Source organism: Danio rerio, chromosome 15, assembly GCF_052040795.2.
Source record: "Danio rerio strain M-AB ecotype USA chromosome 15, GRCz13ab, whole genome shotgun sequence".
Lineage (NCBI taxonomy): Eukaryota > Metazoa > Chordata > Actinopteri > Cypriniformes > Danionidae > Danio > Danio rerio.
The window spans coordinates 39,034,617-39,057,007 of record NC_141035.1 but is presented as its reverse complement, the minus strand read 5'-3'; the positions used below and the strand labels follow the sequence as shown (position 1 = coordinate 39,057,007).

General features: G+C 39.2%; 3 protein-coding genes and 1 long non-coding RNA gene across 9 annotated transcripts in view; all 4 read right to left on the bottom strand.

Annotated features, from left to right (window-relative positions):
* LOC147833729 (uncharacterized) overlaps positions 1-22,391 on the bottom strand; it is a 44,365-nt gene that overhangs the window by 5,684 nt on the left and 16,290 nt on the right. For 3 of the 6 annotated variants that reach the window (XM_087284486.1, XM_087284485.1, XR_015509708.1), the window contains one exon: positions 19,590-19,731. In XM_087284486.1, coding sequence (XP_087140612.1) covers positions 19,590-19,731 — 142 coding nt within the window. Of the gene's footprint in view, positions 1-10,319; positions 11,013-19,589; positions 19,732-20,273; positions 20,334-22,391 lie in introns of those variants that run through there. The other 3 variants (XR_015509707.1, XM_087284487.1, XM_087284488.1) reach the window with 3 other exon arrangements.
* On the bottom strand, positions 2,042-3,912 carry sst1.1 (somatostatin 1, tandem duplicate 1). Its single transcript, NM_183070.2, has 2 exons — positions 3,697-3,912; positions 2,042-2,523 (listed from the first exon to the last, which is right to left on the bottom strand). Exons 1-2 carry the CDS (start codon positions 3,832-3,834, stop codon positions 2,317-2,319), a joined length of 345 nt encoding a protein of 114 aa, NP_898893.2. The 5' UTR covers positions 3,835-3,912; the 3' UTR covers positions 2,042-2,316.
* Positions 14,891-19,214, bottom strand: LOC108179332 (uncharacterized). The gene is made up of 2 exons (XR_015509721.1): positions 19,073-19,214; positions 14,891-16,549 (listed from the first exon to the last, which is right to left on the bottom strand). It is a non-coding gene; the product is annotated as an uncharacterized LOC108179332 (long non-coding RNA).
* LOC141377889 (uncharacterized) lies at positions 14,891-19,214 on the bottom strand. Its single transcript, XM_087284481.1, has 2 exons — positions 17,601-19,214; positions 14,891-17,549 (listed from the first exon to the last, which is right to left on the bottom strand). Exon 1 carries the CDS (start codon positions 18,697-18,699, stop codon positions 17,728-17,730), a length of 972 nt encoding a protein of 323 aa, XP_087140607.1. The 5' UTR covers positions 18,700-19,214; the 3' UTR covers positions 14,891-17,549; positions 17,601-17,727.

Genomic DNA, 22,391 nt, shown 5'->3' with positions numbered 1-22,391 from the left:
ACGTCCATTTTTGAGGTGGATGGGCTACAGCAGCAATAGACCACACCGGGTACCACTCCTGTCAGCTAAGAACAGGAAACTGAGGCTACAATTCGCACAGGCTCACCTAAATTGGGCAATAGAAGATTGGAAAAATGTTGCCTGGTCTGATCAGTCTCGATTTCTGCTGCAGCATTCAGATAGTAGGGTCAGAATTTGTCGTCAACAACATGAAAGCATGACTCCAATTTAGACGTTAGGGTTAGGGTTAGGTATTTTGAAATATATATTTTCATAAATAATTACATCAGTATTTACATAATTCATAATCAAATTGTTTTGATTAATATTGCTCCATTATACAGTGTTTATTTTTTAAAATGTGATACACAATCATGCAGTATATGTTCTCACAGACATTTACGTACAGTATGTATATAGTTTCTACTATAGGCCTGATGAACTTTCCAAAGTGTGCAGTTATTCTAGAATAAAAAAAAATAAAACATCCAGCATAAAGTAGTTGCAGATAGGTCTCAACTGCTTCACAGCTCCATATCACTACATCAAATAATTTCATTCATTCGTTCATTTTCTTGTTGGCTTAGTCCCTTTATTAATCTGGGGTCGTCACAACAGAATAAACCTCCAACTTATCCAGCACATTTTTACGCAGCGGATGCCATTCCAGCCGCAACCCATCTCTGGAAAACATCCACACACACATTCACACACACACACACTCATACACTACAGACAATTTAGCCTACTCAATTCACCTGTACCACATGTCTTTGGACTTTGGGGGAAACCGGAGCACCCGGAGGAAACCCACGCGAACGCAGGGAGAACATGCAAACTCCACACACAGAAACACCAACTGAGCCGAGGATTGAACCATCGACCCAGCGACCTTCTTGCTGTGAGGTGACAGCACTACCAACTGCTCCACTGCGTCGCCCCCAAATGCATTGTGCCTTATTATACAAATATGTTTTTATATTAATAAATAATATAAATATAAAATCTAAAAAGTGAGTGCTTATAGCCAATATATATATTATATATATATATATTAGTACATATTAATAAACAATTATATTAACTATTATTTTTAATAGTAAAACAACATTTAAAAAAATAATGTCATGCTATTCTACCAAAATAAAGTGTAAACTGATATACAAGTAAAATAAAAATCCACATATTATAGTTTCCCTTTTTTCATTGTGCATACATTTAAAAGAGATGTTAGCAATCTGAGACCAGCAACCAGGAGGAAAAAAGAGGCAGTAAAATCACTATAAAGTGAACTCCACCTGATGTCCTATTTTCAGTAAATGTCAGATATAATGATGCGTTTTAAATGTAACTGCACATACACTGAACGAGGCCAGTAGGAGCATGGGGCCATATGTGTGTCAAATGGAAAAACAAAAAGAATCTGAACATGACACATTCATGATATAGAGCAGAAGTCCTCATTTAGACATCCAATTGAACTCTACCTGTCACTTTCACAATCTGTATTTCACACACACACACACACACACACACACACACACACACACACACACACACACACACACACACACACACACACACACACACACACACCAGACCAGGCTGCACAGAGAGATAAAACACACACAGAGTGGGCAAAGGACCTGTCAAATGGCAGGCAAAGACGCACACACATAGCATAATTGTTTGAGAGCATTCTTAAATGAATCTCTTAATGCTGAAAACGAAAGGTTATTAAGAGCCTTTGTGATTCGGCAGCCAAAAAGAGTCTCTCTGTGTTTCTTCCACATTTACTCTCAAATGGCTCTGAAACATCATGCAGGTCATCATTAAATTAAAGCTCATTGATAAGCTGCCAAACTCACACCTGCTAGCACTTTTCATTTCGGATTATAGTTTAATAGATTTATTGATTATATAAAAACATCTCTGTTTCTGCAAATAGATCTGTTGAGGGCTGCATGCTTTCATGCATTTACTTTGTATATAGTGTAACTGGATGAAGTGTGTGTTGCTGGGAAAAAAGTTGCATTATGCATTGGCTCTGAAACATATATTTTATTCAAACAAACAATTAAAAATAGTGATATCTGCTAAAGTACAATTAAAAGCAGATTTGCACACATTCGTACAACATTCTTTCCGATGACACATCAATATAGCCTCGGTGAGAGCTACCATCGTTGTTAGACGACAGACGTTTTCTTATTTACAGTTTGGTTAGGATGAAGAATGTGAAAGACGTGGGGAGAAAAAAATGAGTAAAAAAGAAAAGAAAGAAAAAGTCAAAGGGAAAAGCTTTGCCATAAGGGATTAACACGACGTGAAAGTTTTCCAGAAGAAGTTCTTGCATCCGGCTTTGCGCTCGCGGGGTGCGAGCATGGGGCCGGCGGCGCGCTCGAGCTCCAGACGCACATCATCTTTCTCGGCGGCGCGCGACAGATCCTCTGGCTCCAGCGCCTCGTTTTCTGCTTGCACGAGGTCTGAAAGCAGGTCTGCGAGTGTGTATCTGGCGAGTTCCTGACAATTAAAAGAATGAAAGAGAGTTGAAAACTTTAGGATATTCATTCACATCACTTGCTGCAACTCAAAGTGCGTCAGATTCAGGCTTGTGCAAAGCGTACTTTCATTCATTCGTTTGCTTTTGGGCTTAGTCCCTTTTTCAGAATTGGCGGTTCATTCCGCTGTGGCAAATCGTATGTATTTATCTAAAATTTGTATTTTGGACATTGAATTAGTTGTATATTCTTTTTAAAATGTAGCATTAAATAAAGCCAGGGCTTTAAAGGGATTGTTCACCCCCCCCCCCCCCAAAAAAAATGAATTTCTGTACTAATTTATTCACCCTTGACTTGGTTTTCTTCTGCTAAACACAAAAGAAGATATCTTGAAGAATGTTGTGAACCGGTAACCATTGACGTTCATAATAGGGAAAATAAATAATATGGAAGTTAGGTTCACAACATTCTTCAAAATATCTCCTTTTGTGTTCAGCAAAACAAGCAAGTCGAGGGTTTGGGGAAAATTATGACAAAATTGTCATTTTTGGTCGGGCTTTTAATACATTTATATCACTTTTACCTCAAAAATCTTGCTTTTTATGAATCTCGTTAGTTCACTTTTCAAAAAATGAAGACGTTATCGGCTTTAAAGGTTCCATAAATACCCTAAAAAATAATAATAAAATCGCACAGGTAACTTTGTGTTATTCAATACGAAAAAAATCAATTCAGATCAACTGTACTAAACTGTTTTTTTTTTTTTTTTGGAAACCAACATATTGAAAAATCCCTTTCAGAACCTTTCCTTTAAAGAATATTAGTGTTTTGTAGGTTGGTTTTATTAACATTTTTCTGAAATCATAAGTGTTACATTACACGCATTACAGCTTCAGTTTGCTTTTTATTTCATAGGACATTTATATTTGGTACAGTTTTCAGATAACCAAAGCCCTGAAACCAGAATCATAAACTTTAGTTATAGTTCTCATCATCATTCATCACGCTATGCACGTTCAAACAATCTCTCTCTATATAGCCCCACACATTCTAACTTGACCGCTTATGTCGATTTCAGGACCACGGACAGCGCTTTTCATTCTTATCAAATCTCATTCAATTACCATTCAAATAATTTATAATATCTATCACATTACATTAGTCAGACGTGCAGTGTCTGTAAGTGCTGTTTTACCTGTTTTCCAGCAGGGCTGAGGAGAGATCTCTGCAGAAGTTGGCGGAGTTTGGCATCTGACGGCGCAGCTGAGACGCTGCTGACGGCGAGCGCGAGGGACAGGAGCGCCAGTGCGCACTGGATACGCGTGGAGAGCATCTTTTATTAAAGTGTTTATTTGGTCTCAGAGTAAAAGAAGAGAGATGCGTCGGGTAAGTTCTCTTTGCTCCTTCTGTTGCAGCTCATTCCTCCAAAGTTGCCTTTTAAACGATTCGCCTGACGTCAGGAGGCGAGGGGGGTTTCCTCCGCGTGCGCTCGAGTGATGCTGAGTGACAAAGATGACACCGATTAGGGGCGTGAATCCTACCGGAGGTGAAAGGGATTAATGATCGATTTAACCTGCAACCGTCACCGCAACCCTGCGCACACTGCTATTACTGTCTGTATGTGTATGTGTGTGCCAGAGTTTGCCAACATTGTCCAAGTGTGTCCATTGTAACACATTAAAAGATAGTTCACCCAAAACTGAAAATTCTGTCATCATTTTCTCATCCTTTACTTGTTAAAAACCTTTGCTATATTCTTTCTTCTGTTAAAATAAATATATATTTTGTATATGTATTTCTTTTTCCGATGGAAGTCAATGGCTACAGGTTTTCATATTTCGTCAAAACATCTTATTTTGTGTTGAACAGAATAAATAATTTAAGTAAACAATGATAAACTAAGTAAATAATGAGGAGTGTATATACATTTTACATAAAGTATTTTACATATACATAAAGTATCTTTACATATCTTTTAAACGGTCTTTAGCATGATAGAAAATATGTGAGTATCCTACAATTGTTGCTGCACTTGTGAAGGTCAGACTGTTGAAATGTTGTCAATAGGAGGTGTGAGCACTTGGGAAGACATCTGAAGTGCTCTTATCAGGTACAAATGCTAGAATGACTAATAAATAATAGTTTCATTTTAAGTACTTTAATATTAAGATGTTTGTGTGAAGGTTAGAATTCAGAAAAAAATAAACCCCATTGACATTGTTTTGAAACCAACATGCATATTTGCACGCATTCAGAGTGTGAATGAGACATGATTACATCATAATATCTGCCTATCATGAAAAAGCATTCAAACAAAGATGTTTAAATAGTAGTTTGGTCCTCGTATATGACAGTAAATGGGAATTTTTTTAGCCATGTTAAGTAATTAATCCAGTAGGTGGCAATGGATTATGTTTACAAATGAGTCCACAATTCAACTGATTCACTCAAAAAGCAGAATAATTCAATAATATCAAAATTGCCTATTGATTCAAACTGATATCAACTACAAAATTGAAAATTTGCTGTTACTCACCCTCAGAAAGTCGAAGATTTGGGTGATTTTTTCCTTCAGTATAGGACATTGAAGATTTTTAGCTGAAACTGTGGTGCTTAATGTATATCAATGGATATTTTGAGAATTAAAGGCAAAACAAAATAAACACACTAATGACAATACATTGAGGTCTAAAGTAAACCGATTAAACTATGTAGGAAACTGAACATTATTACATTTAAATTATATCTTTAATCCACAGCCTTTGCAAATGTAACTTGATTTTCTTGAACTTTCACTGATGCTATTCAACTGATTTGTTTAACTGATGGTTTGAATCATTCGGTAATTATGTTTAGTTTCTGGCTTGGGTATGTTTGAATACAAAACATATTTAATTACTTCTCCAAACTGTAAGTTAGAGGTTTACTGAAATTACTATACAACTATGTTGGCTCCTTTCACCAATGACTGCTGATGTCATAAAATAAAGGAAGAGCTGTTTAAAATTTGGTTAAAGTGAGAAGTTTTGTACTTACACTTTGTAAAGTCCAATCTGACAAGGCGCATCTAATGAAATTCAGCTTATATGTTAAAAGTGTTTGTTGCTGCTATAGTTTACTACAAATACCATGGTTAAAATATGGTAGTGTAAAAAAAACATGGTTACCATGATTTAACAACAACAATATAATTCTTGTTTGTTGTAAAACCATGGTTAATTTGCGTAGGGGGCGTTTAAAACAGATCTAGTTAAAACAAAGTACAATTATTAGCATCATGTTTATTTTTTATTTTTTTACATTGGCAAATTAATATTGTGCATTCCAGTGCTGGTTGAATGTGGTTCCTGTGGTAACCTAACCAACACGCCTATAGGGCAAAACAATTCGTTGCTGCTGGTTTTCTTTACACAGGCTCATGAGTGCACGCATTGACGTCAAGGCTTCCGAGAAGAGCCTCGTTTTCTTCTGCTTTCCCCGGGCACCACAGACAGTGGATATGTTTGCCCCTCCATGGGGGTTCTCAGTCTCCTTCGTTCCTCCAATTAAGACACAATCTACTATTAAGCGACGGTAATGGCCAGCCATGATCCACGCGGCGTGCGCCTTCTGATCCGTGATGTGTTTGAGAAGAACTCGCGCTAATTCCGCTGAACCCACCGGGACGGATAGACGGCCTCACCGGCTCATGGACCGCGAACCCGGTGACTTGGGACGCATCCGAAGCTGCATTATTTACGTAGTTACTATTTTTCGCACACCAGCACGCCGCGCATGCTGTTAAGTGCAAATGAAGCTCAGACTAACCTTTACCGACAGTATTTTTCACAGCCTGTGTTTTTCAACGCTAATTGCAATCATGTGTGCGTCGAGCGCGCGCACTGGCCTTTGGCGGTCTGAGACTACAAACATATTTAGACACACCGCTGATGGCGCTTATTTCTGCAACGTGTGACCACAAACTACGCCGAGGCCTTCTAAATTTATATACGTGCAAATTAAGAAGAATATTATTCTGGTACACAATAAATTATTGCCAGTATGCAAATAGTAGCCGAGATACAATAAGGAACCCTGAAAATCTGTTGGACAAAGGGATAGTTCACCCAAAACTGAAAATTCAGCCATAGTTTACTTGTATTTGTCACAAACCTGTTTTTGTTTCTTTCTTTGTTGATCACAAAACAAGTTATTTTGAAGACTGTTGGAAACCCTTAACTTTTGAGTTCCATAGTACTAGTTTTCGATATGGGTGTCAATGGTTAATGGTTTGTAACATTTTTCAAAATAACTTTTGTGTTCAAAGACATTCATTCATTCATTCATTCATTCATTCATTCATTTTTCTTTAGTCCTTAAAGAAAGGCTTAGTCCTGTTATTTATCAGGGGTCGCCACAGAGGAATAAACCGCCAACTTTTCCAGCATATGTTTTACGCAGCGGATGCTCTTCCAGCTCCAACCCAGTACTGGGAAACATTTATACATACACACATGCACTCACACACTTATAAAGCATGTATTTGGACTGTGGAAGAAACCAGAGCACCCGGAGGAAACCCACACCAACACGGAAAGAACATGCAAACTCCACAGAGAAATGGCAACTGACCCAGCCGTGACTCGAATCAGCGACCATCTCGCTGTGAGGAGGCAGTTCTAACCACTGAGCCAACATGCCTCCTCTGTTCAACAACAACGAAATAAACTCAAAAATCTTTGTAACCACTTGACTGTGGGTAAATGCTGGGTACATTTAAATATTTTGGTGAACTATACCTTTAAAAACACTTCAAGTATGGAATCATTTTTGTTACAAATATAAAAACCAAGTGCAATTCATTTGAATTAAAGGAAAATGTTTACAATTGATAGTTATATAAATAACATCAATAGAAAAGTAGAAGTCAAAATATCAAAGAAAAATTAAGGAAAGTGTCAAAAAAAATCTCTATTTGTTTAATGAACTGGTTGAGTTTGAGATTTTTTTAGCTGAATCAGTGGTTTTTGGCAATTCATAAAAAAACATGCAGGCAAAACCAAATGAATACAGGTTAAAAGTTAATTAAAAGGTGAGGTAAAGTTATACTCTCAAAAATAAAGGCTCACTGCTGATATTGATAAAGAACCTTTAACATCCATGGAACCTTCATTTATTCATTTTCCTTTGGCTTAGTCTCTGATTTATTAGGGATCACCACAGCAGAATGAACCGCCAACTATTCCGTCAAATGTTTTACACAGTGGATGCCCTTCCAGCCGCAACCCAGTACTGGAAAGCACCCATACACACACACACACACTCATACACTACGGCCAATTTAGTTTATTGAAAGTTATTTATTATAAAAAATGGGTTTCTTATAATATGAAGTTTGCAACAGTTCTTCATGGAACCACATCAAGCATTTTTAAAAGTGCTTTCTTTGCTATCAATTCATAAAAAGGTTGAACATTAAGAGTGTATTATAAGTGTTCAAATAAGTTTAAGCACTTCAGGACTTGCAGATATAGACACTTTTACCAAGCACTCTCCATTAGGTTAACAAATCTGCAGTGTTTTAATTAAAGCTTTGGTTTATTGAAGGCCATTTACAATCTCATTTTCTCATTCTCTTTGTAAAACGGATTCTGGACTTTTCTCATTATAATGAATGTGCTGATTGAAGTTAAAATTGAGCGGCTGAAATCCTACACTGCAGCACGAAAAGGCCTTTCTGATTAACTGCACAAAACCGAAGAATTTTTCATTTTTAGCTTAATAAAACAGATCTCTAATCAGAACTAGTCAGCTGGTTTTTCCATCACTTTTCTCCTTAATTGTAAGTTAGACTTCAGGTTTGGGAATTTTAATTAAGAGAGCTTGCTAAGAGTAAGCAACAGTTGGCATACACAATGCTTGTTTTGAACCTCTAACATTAAGTATTTTGCAATCTACAATCTGGCCTATTCTGTGTATGTCTAGGCAGATTAAAACAAATGCAACTGCATTCCCAATCAACAAATGTGCAACAAAATTATCCCTAAAACAGGGATGTCCAAATCAATTCCTGGAGGGCCGCAGCCCTGCACAGTTTAATTCCAACCCTGCTCCAACACACTTACCTGTAGGTTTCAAACAAGTCTGAAAGACTTAATTAGTTTGAGCAGGTGTTTAATTAGGGTTGGAACTAAACTGTGCAGGACTGCGGCCTTCCAGGAATTGAGTTTGACATCCCTGGTGTAAAATTTATGTAACCAAAACACCACCTAGCTACTTTATCAAGCAAAATGCTGATTTAAAAGTTCCCAATTTTGTTTACTAAAAGTTTACACCCATTAAAGGTATTAAATAAAAGGTCATTTATACAAATTGCAGCCTCAAGTATCTGAAATGGCTAGTTCAAGGATCAATTCTCCCTAAACCCAGCCTTTTAGAGAGCCTGCTCTTCTCTGATTGGCAGATGTTGTGATCGCCAGCAGTGTTTTCTCAGCTGGAGATTACTTTCGGTGTTCTTACCGAACTACAACTCCCAGAACTCTTTGCACTCACCAGCTCCTGCCACAGCTGATAATAATCCAAACACTCACACACACACAGCTGATACACATGATTACTGATTACCTAGACTTTGTATACATCTCACTTTCACAGATACTTTGCTGAGTCTTGTTTTTCCTTGTGTAGCATTACGAAGTGTTTTTTTCCCTGTTTATCCTGCTGTGGTTTTAATCTTTGCATTGTTTATTGTTCCTTTTGATTCTTTGCCACCTGTCCTGAACTTTTGCCTGTTTTTTGACCTCACTCTTTGGGTTATCTGTATGCCCCTCTTTGTACCTGACAACCATTGCCTGCTTGACTATTCTGTGTTAATAAACAATGCACGTGGATCCACACATCTGTTGCCACACTCTGTCCTTACAGCAGGATTGTCCAATAAGTAATACTAGAATTCCAGACTAGCAGCTCAGAATTAGTTCTTTCTTTTGGGACACAATGGCTATTTCTCAACAAGCATTTTTAAAGGTCCCGTGAATGCTTTGAAATGGGAAGACGCATTTTAGCCAACTTTTGATGTAAATCTCAACCAAAACACGAAGAGAGCATGGAACATAGAATAGCTCCTCCCCTTTAAAAAACAGCCAATAGCATTTTGTTTTATCACCGCTCTGCCAGTGAGAGTGGTTGAGCTCAAGAGCATCAAATTAGAAACGCCTTGAAGGGGGCGGGGCATGTCAGACACTAGAGAGCATTTGATTGGTCATAATTTGATGAGAAACTGAAGTATGAGGTGACATAAATAAAAACGTTGATCCATTTAGGCGTGTATCATTGTATATCTTCTAAACGCGAATTTATTCACTGTTTTGGCACTAACTTACAGGGATCCTACAAACAAACAGTTCTGATAGTAACATCTAAAAAACTTTATTTTTATTTCATGAGACCCTTGATCCTGTGTCCTTGTTATCTCAGCCAAAGTTCAATTTCTTTCTTCATAGTTAATTCTTCAGAGGTAACATCGTCTCCACGATCTGTTCTCTGTGTTCTTGGTATTCGGAAACAGCCAAGGACATAGATTTTACGTTTGAAATGTTGGTCCTGATCTTACATTAAAAACAAAATGGAGACATTCACATTCCCAATCATTTCAATTGCAGTTGCTAGGCTGGAACAACTAGCTAATAATCTCTGCTAATGGGTGCTCAGGTACAGAAACAAACAAATAAAAAACTCCAATAATTGCCTCGATCGATCGAACTACAGAAAGCAATCAGCTAAACCTCAGAAATCCTTGAGAACTGCGTAGCCGCCATTCCAAAACATAAAGAGCAATGTCTGTTCGACTAAACCACTTGTAGTTTAATTGGACTTTACAAAGAGAGATTTTATTTAAATATTTTTTCAAGGAAGCTGTGAATTTTTGAAACATGGAGATGTTTGAGTGATTAGGTGCCACAAAGACTCATCTGTTCTACTGGAAAGGCCGTTAACCTCTGTCAAATGCAGTCTAAAACAAAATGGGGTCAGGTGTGCGCAGTGCGACTCCAGGTGGCCAAAGCAATCTGGACACATCTGTCCATCATCCCGGAAAATCTGACAGGTCTGTGCGCAGAAAACCTTCACAATCATTTGTCCAGTGGTGTTAGTCTAAATCATATTTTAGAATAAAGTGTCAGCCACCTAGACACACATACATATATTTGTGCCACACACGCACATTCACACATGTTGGAGGTGATGATGAAGTCTTTGATGGCCATCTGGCTAAGAATGAGTGTGATGTGTATGTGGAGGAAATGGGACGTGTCAAGGTGGATGTGTGGGATTTAGGGGGACAGCGGCTTGCACACTCCATTAATTTTAAGTTTAATCATTTCCATTTTCCTCCCTCACTCAGCCTTTGTTTTCCTCACTTGCATCATGTCAACTCCCTTATGTGTTTCTCCACCTTCTGCCATCCTCTTTACTCCAGTGCATCATTCATCTTTTTCATTCATTCATGGAATGATTTGTTATGATAACCAGGAGCTGGAGTAACAGAAAGAGAGATCAATATCAAATTTAAATGTACAGTTCACCCAAAAATAAAAATGTACACACTATTTATTGACCCTTAAGTGGTTCCAAACCTTTTTAAGAGTTTCTTTCTTCTACTGAACACTAAAGAAGATACTATGAAGAAAGCTGGAAACCTGTAATTATTGATTCCACAGTATAACATGGAAGTTGTTGGGAAAAAGGAATTATAAAGGAATTTTTTTAACATAATTTTGTCTCTTTTTCTTTTCTTTAAACAAATTTATTTGTATTGCTTAAAGGTGATATATAAACTGAACTTCTGTAAGAGTGTGATATGCTTTGCATACAAATTAAGCATGTTTTGCAGAAGTAGATGGAGCTGATAGAGATGCAAAGGCCTGGTTGTCTTAAATTAAATTGAGCTCTGCAGCTAAACTTACTTTCTGCAGAAATGTGTTGACACTGAACACAAAATATATGTGCAGTTGAGAAAGGCTTATGCTTTTAATGTTGTGTAGAGAATTTGAAGAAAAAGAGGACGTATGTATGGGTGTGGCCAATGGAGGACTGGAGAGTGATTGACAAGTGATGAATTTCACTAAACTCCACCTGCTAATTTCAGCTACCTATATTATTTGAAGTCAGGAAATGAAAACCATGTGCACTCCTTAATGCGACTCTTGCATTGCATTGAAAATACCAAAATTCTTTGAATAGGATTATTCATTTGTATTAAATAAATTATTAATATGTCAAACCTTGAAAAAAAAACTTTCCTTACTTTTTTTATTGAACATGTATGTGATTGACTAAATATTCCAACAAAGTCAATGGTTACAGGTTACAATATCTTCTTTAGTGTTTAACAGAAGAAAGTCATAAAAAGGTTTGGAACAAGTAAAGGGAGGGTAAATGATGACCTACAGCAGTGTTTCTCAACCACGTTCGTGGTGGACCACCAGCTCTGCACTTTTTTTCCATGGCTGTTTCTCAATTTGCATTCTTCAGCGATCTTGCATCCTCGTGTTCTCATGTAATGTTATCATCAACCACCAAAGTTCAGTTCCAAAACACAAGACCGTAAGAACGGAGGAACTTCAGAAAGACCAGGAAGATAAATATGATATTGAATTAGAGGATGCACCGATGCAAACTTGAGCACAAAACTCACTTGAGAAGTTCCAGAAGTCATTGCGGCTGAATAAAGGAGGTGGGGAGCGCAGCATTCTATACCTGTTTACTATAGGAGTTCAGAGAAATAACTCCTTTACTGTATCTCAGGAGTTTCCCTAAATGAGACGGTGAAAGTAAACATTACCATGAAAATCTTAAAAGAGGCATTAACACATTAAGGGTGTTTGTTTGCTGAAATTCATATTAAAATCTGTTTTATTTGCATTCTGCAAAGTATATTTGTGAGGCTGAAATAAGGAAAAACAATAAATGGTTGTATGCATGGTGTAATGTTTAAATTATTTTCCATTTAAAATGCGTGAAGGTCATGTGACCATCAGGAAGAACGCAACATCTAATTTCTTGTAGGATGCATTCTCTGTTCTCGGGGTCTCCCAAGTTTGTTCTTCTGGGGTAACCTGGCAAGAGCGGTCTTCACAAGAACACAAGTCCCTTCTCTGCTTTCTTAGAATTGACATACAGCCCATATCTCCCTAACCAAAGACACTTGATTCAGGTAATCAGCTTAATAGATGTGACAGGCAAAGGAGACATTCAAAACATGCAGTGCTGGTGGTCCTCCAGCAATGTGGTTGAGAACTACTGATTTACAGTATCTATCTGTCTATCTGTTTTCTGTTACTAGATTTGACCTAACACATAATCGAATTAAAACTGCAGCTGGAATTGCTAACCATCTTAGCTCTGAACAGGGTACTCATCAGTCTTAGCATATGTGTTTTGAGATTTAAGAGAATTTGCACTGAAAGACCCAAACATCTCATCAGCAGAAAGAAAAAAAGGCTGGACTAACTGTTGCTGTGAAGTCTTATTGGAGGATCTTTTCTGCAGCTGAACTTGGGTCTAAATGGTAACATGAATGCAAATTCCTCATATAAACTATATTTATATAGCAACTCACTGCAACCAAGGGACAGCCCAAAGTGCTTTACAACAATAAAACAAAGTTACACATTAAGACTAGTAAAGTCCTGTGAGAGACTACTGGATGTGAGCTGCCGTAGAAACTTAAACCAAGCATCTGAACAAAAATGACACATTTTTTGACTAAAAATGTAACCTTCAGACATTTTCAACACAGGCTCATTGTGAAAACGTCCCCACGTATACATTTCTTGAGAATGCAAATTATGTAGCCACACAGTAAAAAAAAATCCTTAATTTTACGGTTTAGCTGGCAGTTGGGGTGCCGGAAATTTCTTTTTAAATAACGGCCGTTAAAGGGCCATGAAACCCTCTCGTTTCAGCAGGGTGTTTTCACACCTCTACTTTGGAAAAAGTCAGAAAAGTGGGCGTGTCCAGCTCTGTTTAGGGGGGAGTGTCAGAGGAACTAAAGAGGCATGGTGTGGGAGTGTCTATTTGGGCACACGCTGAGTTTCAGAGTCAAAACACACACACACACACACACAGGGGAGAAAGTGACTGTGTTTACTTGGACATCTGTAGTCGAATTATTTGCCAAATTATTAAATGGTGGACTTTAACTGCAGTTTGGCTCTTTCATTCAGGGAATTCATTCCTGCCCCTCGCGACAAACGAGATATTTGATTCGAGGAACTGCTCTAAGCCTGTATTTTTCATGCAATGTTTGATACCGCACGGCGAATGAAAGAATTAAAACCCTCCGCATTTCCCGGAAACTTAGATGCACACGGCAGGTAGTGTCAGAAAGCCGCGTGTGTTATTCCGGTCATAAAATGCGGTGAAAATCCTACACGAGGTTAAAGTTTGGTTGTAGTGCTAACATGTTTACACTCAACAAGTTGCAATAGTTAGTTCGATATGAACAAACTGAATAAGCAAAGAGCACTGGTCACTCTCTTACCAAATCTGTAGAGACAGGACAATCGCCAGCAACTAGAGCCGCGACTTTATTAAGAGGAGACTACAAGCCAATCCGGATCTCAGCATTTGCAGATGAGAACAGCTCTCAGGTAAACAATAATCCTCCTTAGACACGTAAGTTATGGTTGTCGCGCGTCGCGTACACTGTAATCCACACGTGACGCCAGCTGCGCTCTCACAGAGAGAAAATGAAAACAAAACTTAACTGCAGCAAACTATAAAAGCAACACTTCACGCTTGTTTTGCCAACACAACGTGGCGTCTCTGCCGTCTAAACACTGTGAAGTAATGAATATTAATGAAGTTACAATAGAGTGCGCTGATTGGTTTGAACCAAGCTTTACACATGCATTAATGCAGCACACTCTGAGACGTAATAACACACGCTGGAATACATGCTATTATCTCATGGCCGTGACGCAGCTTCAAAAATTAGTTTTAAACCGGAAGTACAAATTTGCTTGAAATAACGCAAAAACAACCAATTTATACTTTTTAATAAAATATATGTGTCCTAATAGTGTTTTTAGCAGTGTGGGACACATATACGACTGTCAACAGCTCAAAACATGTGTTTTGGTGTTTCAAGACCCTTTAAATTTACTGTAAAATAATGGACATGAAATTACAGAAATTTTCTTAAATTTAAATTTCTGTAAATCAACCTCTGTTATTTTACAGTAAATTTTTGTCATTTAACTGCCATTATTTTATGATTTATTTTCATCACCGCTTTTCTTACAGTGGATTTTTTTACAGTGCAGAGCAACTGTAAGATTCCCCTAAATTAGGCACCAGATTCAGCAAAGTTCATCAGGTCGACCCGGAGACATGAGAAGAGACCAAACTGTAGTTAGAATGGTTTATTCTGCAAGCCCAACACACACAGGATGAGCAGGGATAGATATACATAGTGGGCTGACCTTTAAAAGTTACACAACGGAAGGAAGACACTCTTAATATGGGCATACTATACAAGCAACATAAAGAGGAAATGTATAGCGCGGGACTTTTCACTGGGGGAGCAGCCTGCAAGATTGAAACCAGACGTTGACCTTCAGACCTCCGATGCACACACACACAAAAAACCACAGACACTTCTGCTTCTCATGCAAGCACACTTAAAAGAGGACAAAATGTTCTCTCAGTCCCCTCTTTTAGGCCAAAGGCCTAACACAGAGGAATCTTATCATATCGTTGACCCATCATACTGTCCATTGTGGCATAGATTCGATTCATTAAACATTGCAAGAGAAAAGGACCACAACAACAAATAAGAAGGAAAATAATACATACAGGAATTATCATAGTAAGGAAAGGAGTCACCCAGCCGAACAGACCCATCATCCAACCCCAAGTTGTGTCGGGAACATAATCTGAAGTCATGGCAATTTTTAACCCTTGGAGAGTAGACATAGCAGTACTCATTTACATACCCCCCCCCCTGGGATGCTGTTAAGAGATCTAGAGCCATTCTATTTTGCAAAACCATGGTACGTAGATTACCCAGCTCCTTATTCTGGGCCTCATTAATTATTTTTTTTGAGGCATTCAGAAATAGGCCCATGCGATAGTCCAGGGTCTCAATTCTTAGTAGAGCTTTTCCCACACCTATTTGCGGAAATAGAGCCAATACCATTTTACTACCAGTGGTCCATAATTTGAAATCCTCGGGCACGTCAGTACCCCATACAGAGTCATGGGGCTTCATTTCAGGGACACTGCGTTTAACTCTTCGCTGCGCTGACAGGACCTGGGCTGTCACAATAAAAGTGTGATCAGTCACATGCACAGGGGCACACTGCCCCGTCCAGTTGGCCGGTAGGGACATGTAGGCGTTTTTCCCACACAACCACCACCCACCCTGGACCACATAAGTGCCGTTTGAGGGTCCTGACACATAAACTGGGGCCCCTTCTCCCGAGGAGGCAATTTGTTGACAGTTAACAGTGCTTCCCATGAAATGAGAGCCCATGGTCTGGTTATAACACACAGGGTGTGTAATAGAATGGTTAATAAAAACCTTGTGGCTAATAGGTGAGGGTTTAGCATGGCCAAATTTTACCCAAAATAGAGCATCACATGTACCATTTCTAATGCCAATCCGGTATGGATCGTAGTCATCGACAATTATATATGGGTCCTGGTACCCTGATCCTGCAAAACTGGCAAAACATTTAGCAGAGGTCTTATTCATGGGTTTGGCATAAAGAGGGGTTTGTTTGGCTGAATGAGGCATAACAGAACATACATAACAACCAGATACATTATATGACCTAGCTAAAACTCATTTACATATTGATACCACATATTATTTCAATTGGATTGTCAGCCCCATCCTCTGCCCATCCAAATTCATGATCATGTGTCCAGCGTTTCAGCCTGGCTGCATTAGCTTGAGCAACAAGAAAGAGAAACAGTCCCAATGTCCATAGCCACTTCATGCTGATCCTTCTAGTAGTTATGCTGCGTGGAGGTGCTAGCTGATGTGGGGGCCCCCAAAGTATCTGTAAAACAAAGAGAGTCTGCAGACAGATTATCATTGTACAAAACTTATACATTTTTATTATTCAATAGGTGCTCGTTTTATCCTGGTTGCATGGATCCACTGTGTAGAAGAGGAGGTTAAAACGGCGGTTCTGGTTACAGCCACGACATCCGTCGGGGGCCATATTTGGGGTCCCCCAGTTCTGTGCTCATTTTATTGAACTGTCTAATCATTACTCTGTCACCAGCCTTAAATGGGTGTGTTGGGTCTACCGGCATCGGGGCTGAACCAGAATGTATGTTAGTCCAGTATGCATGCAATGTTGTTAGTAGCTGTTGTGCACATTCACTCATATGGATATCCAAAGAACCGTCACCCAGTGTGGTACCCCCTTGCCTCCATGGTGAGGGAAAGGGTCGTCCCATCACAGTCTCATAAGGAGACAGACCGTGAAGACTTTTGTGAGGAGACATCCTCATGTCTGCTAAAACGACAGGTAGCAAGGCGAGCCAATTTGAGTGCCCTGCATGTTGCATAGCCTTTCTTAATTTGTCCTTGATGGTCCTATTAGTTCGTTCTACTATACCAGATGATTGTGGATGGTAAGGAATATGTAGCTGCCAATTAATTTGTAATTCTTTAGCCAGATTTTGTATTACTTTCGCAGTAAATGAGGTTCCCTTATCTGAGTCTATGGCACATGGTATACCGTATCTTGTAATGATTTCTCTTGTCAAACATCTGACAACTGTATTAGCATCTTCTTTACTGCATGGGAAGGCTTCAACCCATTTTGAAAATTTGTCCACAAAAACCAATAAATATTTATTAGGACCCCTCTTTGGCAGATGTGTAAAATCTACCTGCCATTCCTGAAAAGGTGTTTCAGGGAGGGGCAATTGCTGATGTTGAGCTTGAGGTTTAGTGATATTATTTTGAGCACATATCAAACATCTATCTAGCGTGTTATGGTGCTGTAAATTATTAATGCATAAAAAGGAACTCATTGTGTCTATTAACTCATTGTGTCTATTAACTCATTGTGTCTATTAACTCATTGTGTCTATTACCCCTCTTCGGCCGCGGTGTGTAACACCGTGAAACTCGCGGACGAGAAAAGGTGCACAGGATGATGGCAGGCATAAACGGCCTTTGCCATCTAGCATTATTCCATTAGGATCAGTTGTGGCGTCACATTCAGACCAGTAAGTATGGTACTATGTATTTAGTAAGCTGCTGTTTTAGATGTATTAGGAGCTCCTCCTGATCATCTTTCCACGCGAGGCGTGTTTTTATACGAGTACGTGTCTTTTTATCATCTGTTTCTTCCTTAACAGTTTCTGTGTGTACTATATCATGCTTGGGATCAAGAGCAGGTATTTTTTCTATTATTTCGTCATCGTCATAGGACAAACCCATTTTGATTTGAAGGATAAATCGATAATCTGCCCCAATTAGTTGGCAGTGACGCGAGCTGCGCAACAGCATGTCTACAAATTGCAGTGGTTTGTCCACTTCTGGTAAAAGAGATATGAGGTCCTTCAGAACAGAGGGTGAGGGCGGAATTATCTCTATCCCTCGTGGTTTAGCAACCCATACAGCAGCCACATTAGAGGCTGAAGTAGTGCCCTCCGTGCTGTCGGAGGGGTCTGGTTTAGTTTTAATCATTTCTGTCAGTGACGGGTAAATAGAAGGCACTGTAGGAGAAGCACTTACAGAGCATGAAGCTGCAGGCGGAAGCCCCGTATAAGGGGGTGGTGATATCATAGTTGTCTTAGCAGCTGCGAGAGAGCCCCTCTTATCTGCCTTACGGGCAGTATTGCTTCTGCTTTTGGGTTTGGGGACAGATTTCAAAACGGTTTTAGGTGTAAAAATGCCCTTTTTATCTCTCCATATAGAGCTCATTGTATACCATGTGTCATATCCATTCATCATATACTGATCATTCCATTCTGGATCCCCATATCCTTCATACGTTAATTTATAGGCTGATTGGAGAAAACCTGGATCAAAGGTTCCTTCCCTGGGGAAGTTTCTCCACTGGGATTGTCCCTCTGTCCACCCAGCTAAGTTGGACAGCCAAGGTTCAGTGTAAAATCCCCAGCCACATCTATCCATCCATTGCTTTGGACTCTCACTGGGTTCTGGTTTTGGATATCCTTGTCCCATATTGCTGAAGCTGGTGCGTAATACTTATTTACTAAAATTTATTAAATCCCCTGATTTGTGGAACCCAAATTTAATTGGGTACAACAACACAAATCCTTCTGTGCAATTTACTGTTTGAAGTAAACTTGACAGGATAACAAGTGTCGAATTAATAAATTTCCCTGATTTGTGGAACCCAAATTTAATCGGGTACGACAACACAAATCCTTCTGCGCAACTTACTACCGCATAAGTAAGTGACAGGATACTCTGTGCCAGTAACACAGACGTCAGCTGCTTGTGGAACCCAAATTTAATCGGGTACAACAACACAAGTCTTACACAATCCCCTGAGATACACCAGAACAGGCAGTGTGAATAAAAATTCTCTTACCTGATCAGATGTATCCCGGACGAGCCCCCAGATCTGTAAGATTCCCCTAAATTAGGCACCAGATTCAGCAAAGTTCATCAGGTCGACCCGGAGACATGAGAAGAGACCAAACTGTAGTTAGAATGGTTTATTCTGCAAGCCCAACACACACAGGATGAGCAGGGATAGATATACATAGTGGGCTGACCTTTAAAAGTTACACAACGGAAGGAAGACACTCTTAATATGGGCATACTATACAAGCAACATAAAGAGGAAATGTATAGCGCGGGACTTTTCACTGGGGGAGCAGCCTGCAAGATTGAAACCAGACGTTGACCTTCAGACCTCCGATGCACACACACACAAAAAACCACAGACACTTCTGCTTCTCATGCAAGCACACTTAAAAGAGGACAAAATGTTCTCTCAGCAACGTACAGTATGGCTGCATATCATCTTTAAAATGAACGCTACAGGGCGGAACGATGCCGCTGACGGCTCCTGTTTCTTTTCATGCTACTGGCTGACCGCTTACCTCCATGTGGACGGCTTTTCCGCTGTTACCAGTTCGCTCAGTAGCTCGCCTTGTAAGTCATTGGACTTAAGACACAGAGAAGAGTTGACCATAATGATGGGATTCGCGTCCTGTGAAGAACAGTTCCAGACAGCAGGTAAAACTAAAGGCAAAAAAATAGAGCGAGAAATCGATTGGTCGGTGAGTAAACAGCAGCCTCTGGTGGATTTATGCGAGAACAGCAGGCACGAACGGCAATCGTGAAAGAAATTTGAGATCTAAAAAAAGTGTACACAGCAGCCTCTGATGGATTCGCGAAAAGAAAAACTGCGAATAAACATACCTCCTGGGACGAATTTCCTGATCTCCAAAAATGTATATAGGAGTACGTATCAATAATGAGTTGTATTTCATCGTGCCTCAACCCTTGCGGTTCTCTAATTTCAATGACAGTGTTCTTTTCTATTTCTTTTTTAACTTCTTATAATAAAGGTAAATATTGTGGAAAAAACTAAAATAAAATAGGTGGAAAAGTGTTAATGTAGTGCTTTAATTTTCTTTGGAAAAGAAAGAGAGAAAATGCAGATAAAGAAAAACAGATAACAAGAGAGGAAGATGCAGATCGCATGAAAATATACGTTGATTTGAATTGCACGCTCCTAAATTCATCTGTCAGGTTTCAGGCTCGTCAGAGAAATTACTCACCCTGCCCCTTCGTCCACCTCGCAGACTCGTCCTCCTCCGCTGGCATTTTCTCTTTCCTCACTTTCACACACACACACACACACACACACACACATATAAAGCGTGGAAATTTGTGTATGAAAGTGTGAAATGACTTGCAGCACACACACACACACCAGCACACAAGCATAAGTGAACAGGGAACCTGCCATTCTCACAGCAAACAGCACAAACACAGAGAAATGAACTTCAATCAACCCTGCAATTAGACTAACAGCACAAAACCTATTTTATATTTTTAAAAGACGTGAGTCGACCATTCCCGTGCACTGCCGTGAAGACAGATTGTTGTGTTGTAGCCAAGGTACAACGGTGTCTATAATATCTTAATTTCTGTAAATCTGATTAATCACCCAAGACATAAACTACATGAATCACATCCTTTACTCACAGCATCAAACATTTAAACAACTGTATTGTTTCCTAACATTCATTCATTTTTCTTACTAGGGTCGCCATATTGGAATGAACTGCCAACTATTCCGGCATATGTTTTATGCAGCACATGATCTTTCTGCTGCAACCCTTACACTCACATTCACACACACTCTCATCCATTTCAGACAATTTTATTACCCAGTTCACCTTAAGCAAATGTCTTTGGACTGTGGGGGAAACCAGAGCACATGAGGAGAACAGGGAGAACATGCAAACTCCACAGAGAAATGCCAACTGGTACAGCCGGGATTACAACCCGGGGTGGTGTTAAGAAGGAAAAAGGGAATTGTAATTTCTCAGTACACACCTTGAATTTGATGAATTCGTCCATCATCCGTCATCCCAAGACAAAGATTTTTTTTAATAAACTGCTGGCTAATTTTTAGAAATTACTCAGTTTTAAGGTCTCACAGCAAGAAGGTCACCGGTTCGAGCCCCGGCTGGGTCAGTTGGCATTTTCGTGTGGAGTTTGCATGTTCTCCCTGATTTCGCGTAGGTTTCCTCAGGGTGCTCCGGTGCACTATATGTGAATTAAACAAGCTAAATTGTCCTTAGTGTATGTGTGTGAATGAGTGTTTATGGATGTTTCCCAGTAATGGGTTGCAGCTGGAAGGGCATCTGCTGTGTAAAACATATGCTGGATAAGTTGCCGGTTCATTATGCTGTGGCGACCCCAGATTAATAAAGGGACTAAGCCGAAAAGATGAATGAATGAATGAATATTTTTAACACACTGAGAGAGAGAAATGTGAGTCATGGTTCACACATTTGTCTTTTAAACCAAAGACAACCCCATAAGTCTTTTAATTATGTTAAAGGTCAACTTGCAATTTTAAGGCCTCATCTCATTCACTCTTTGCATTTTTGTCTCTCGTAAGTAGGTATATAGTACTGTGACTATGCCGTACATAAATGATGGTATGTTTGATTTAAATACACAATGAAATGACCAAACATGGCAGCATTTTATGTATATTAAAAATCCTATGGAAACTAGATCCTCTAATGTTAATGTCAGAGGTGTGTGGGTTTACTCAGATACTCGATAGTGACATTCATCAGTAACTGATGGAAAATCTTTATCTGAGAATGACCTTTCAAATGCCATGCCTTTTAAATGAAAGTAAAATCATTTGCACTTTTTGTTTAGATGAATTGAATTATCATTAAAGCTCATTAAGAATAAAATATGAGTAAAAGCACTCAATGTAACGGTAGATTGATTTCTCTCTGTGTGTGTTAGGCTTGGGTGGTAATGCGGTAATATGGTATACCGCGGGATCTAAGAATAGCAACGGTGTCTGTTTCAATACCATTATACCGTCATAAAAACAATGCACTTAAATAGGAGACAAGTACTAAATAATAAATATTATTTACTTAATGCCTACAAATGTGAAACAGTGAGAAGAGAGAGAGAGGTGAGGTGAGAGTCGCGCACCAAGTGAGCTGCAGTTTGGCAGTATTTCCAGTTTCGACCGAACGAGAAGGAAGACGTGGTAAATACGAACTAGAGCTCTGCATTCCCGCTGCTGTACCGCGAGAGCCGATCAGATTTCTTGCGGTGCGGGAATAAATTCTGAATAAAGCGCGGGAGTGGTCACTATTTTGAAAGGGAGTGGGCGCGCGGTCTAACAATAA

Bases quoted from the DNA above. Each gene is read 5' to 3' on its own strand.
- LOC141377889 (XM_087284481.1), bottom strand. From the start codon at position 18,699: ATGGGACAAGGATATCCAAAACCAGAACCCAGTGAGAGTCCAAAGCAA.
- sst1.1 (NM_183070.2), bottom strand. From the start codon at position 3,834: ATGCTCTCCACGCGTATCCAGTGCGCACTGGCGCTCCTGTCCCTCGCG. The intron at 2,524-3,696 runs GTAAAACAGCAC...TTTAATTGTCAG, and splicing joins TCAGCCCTGCTGGAAAACAG to GAACTCGCCAGATACACACT.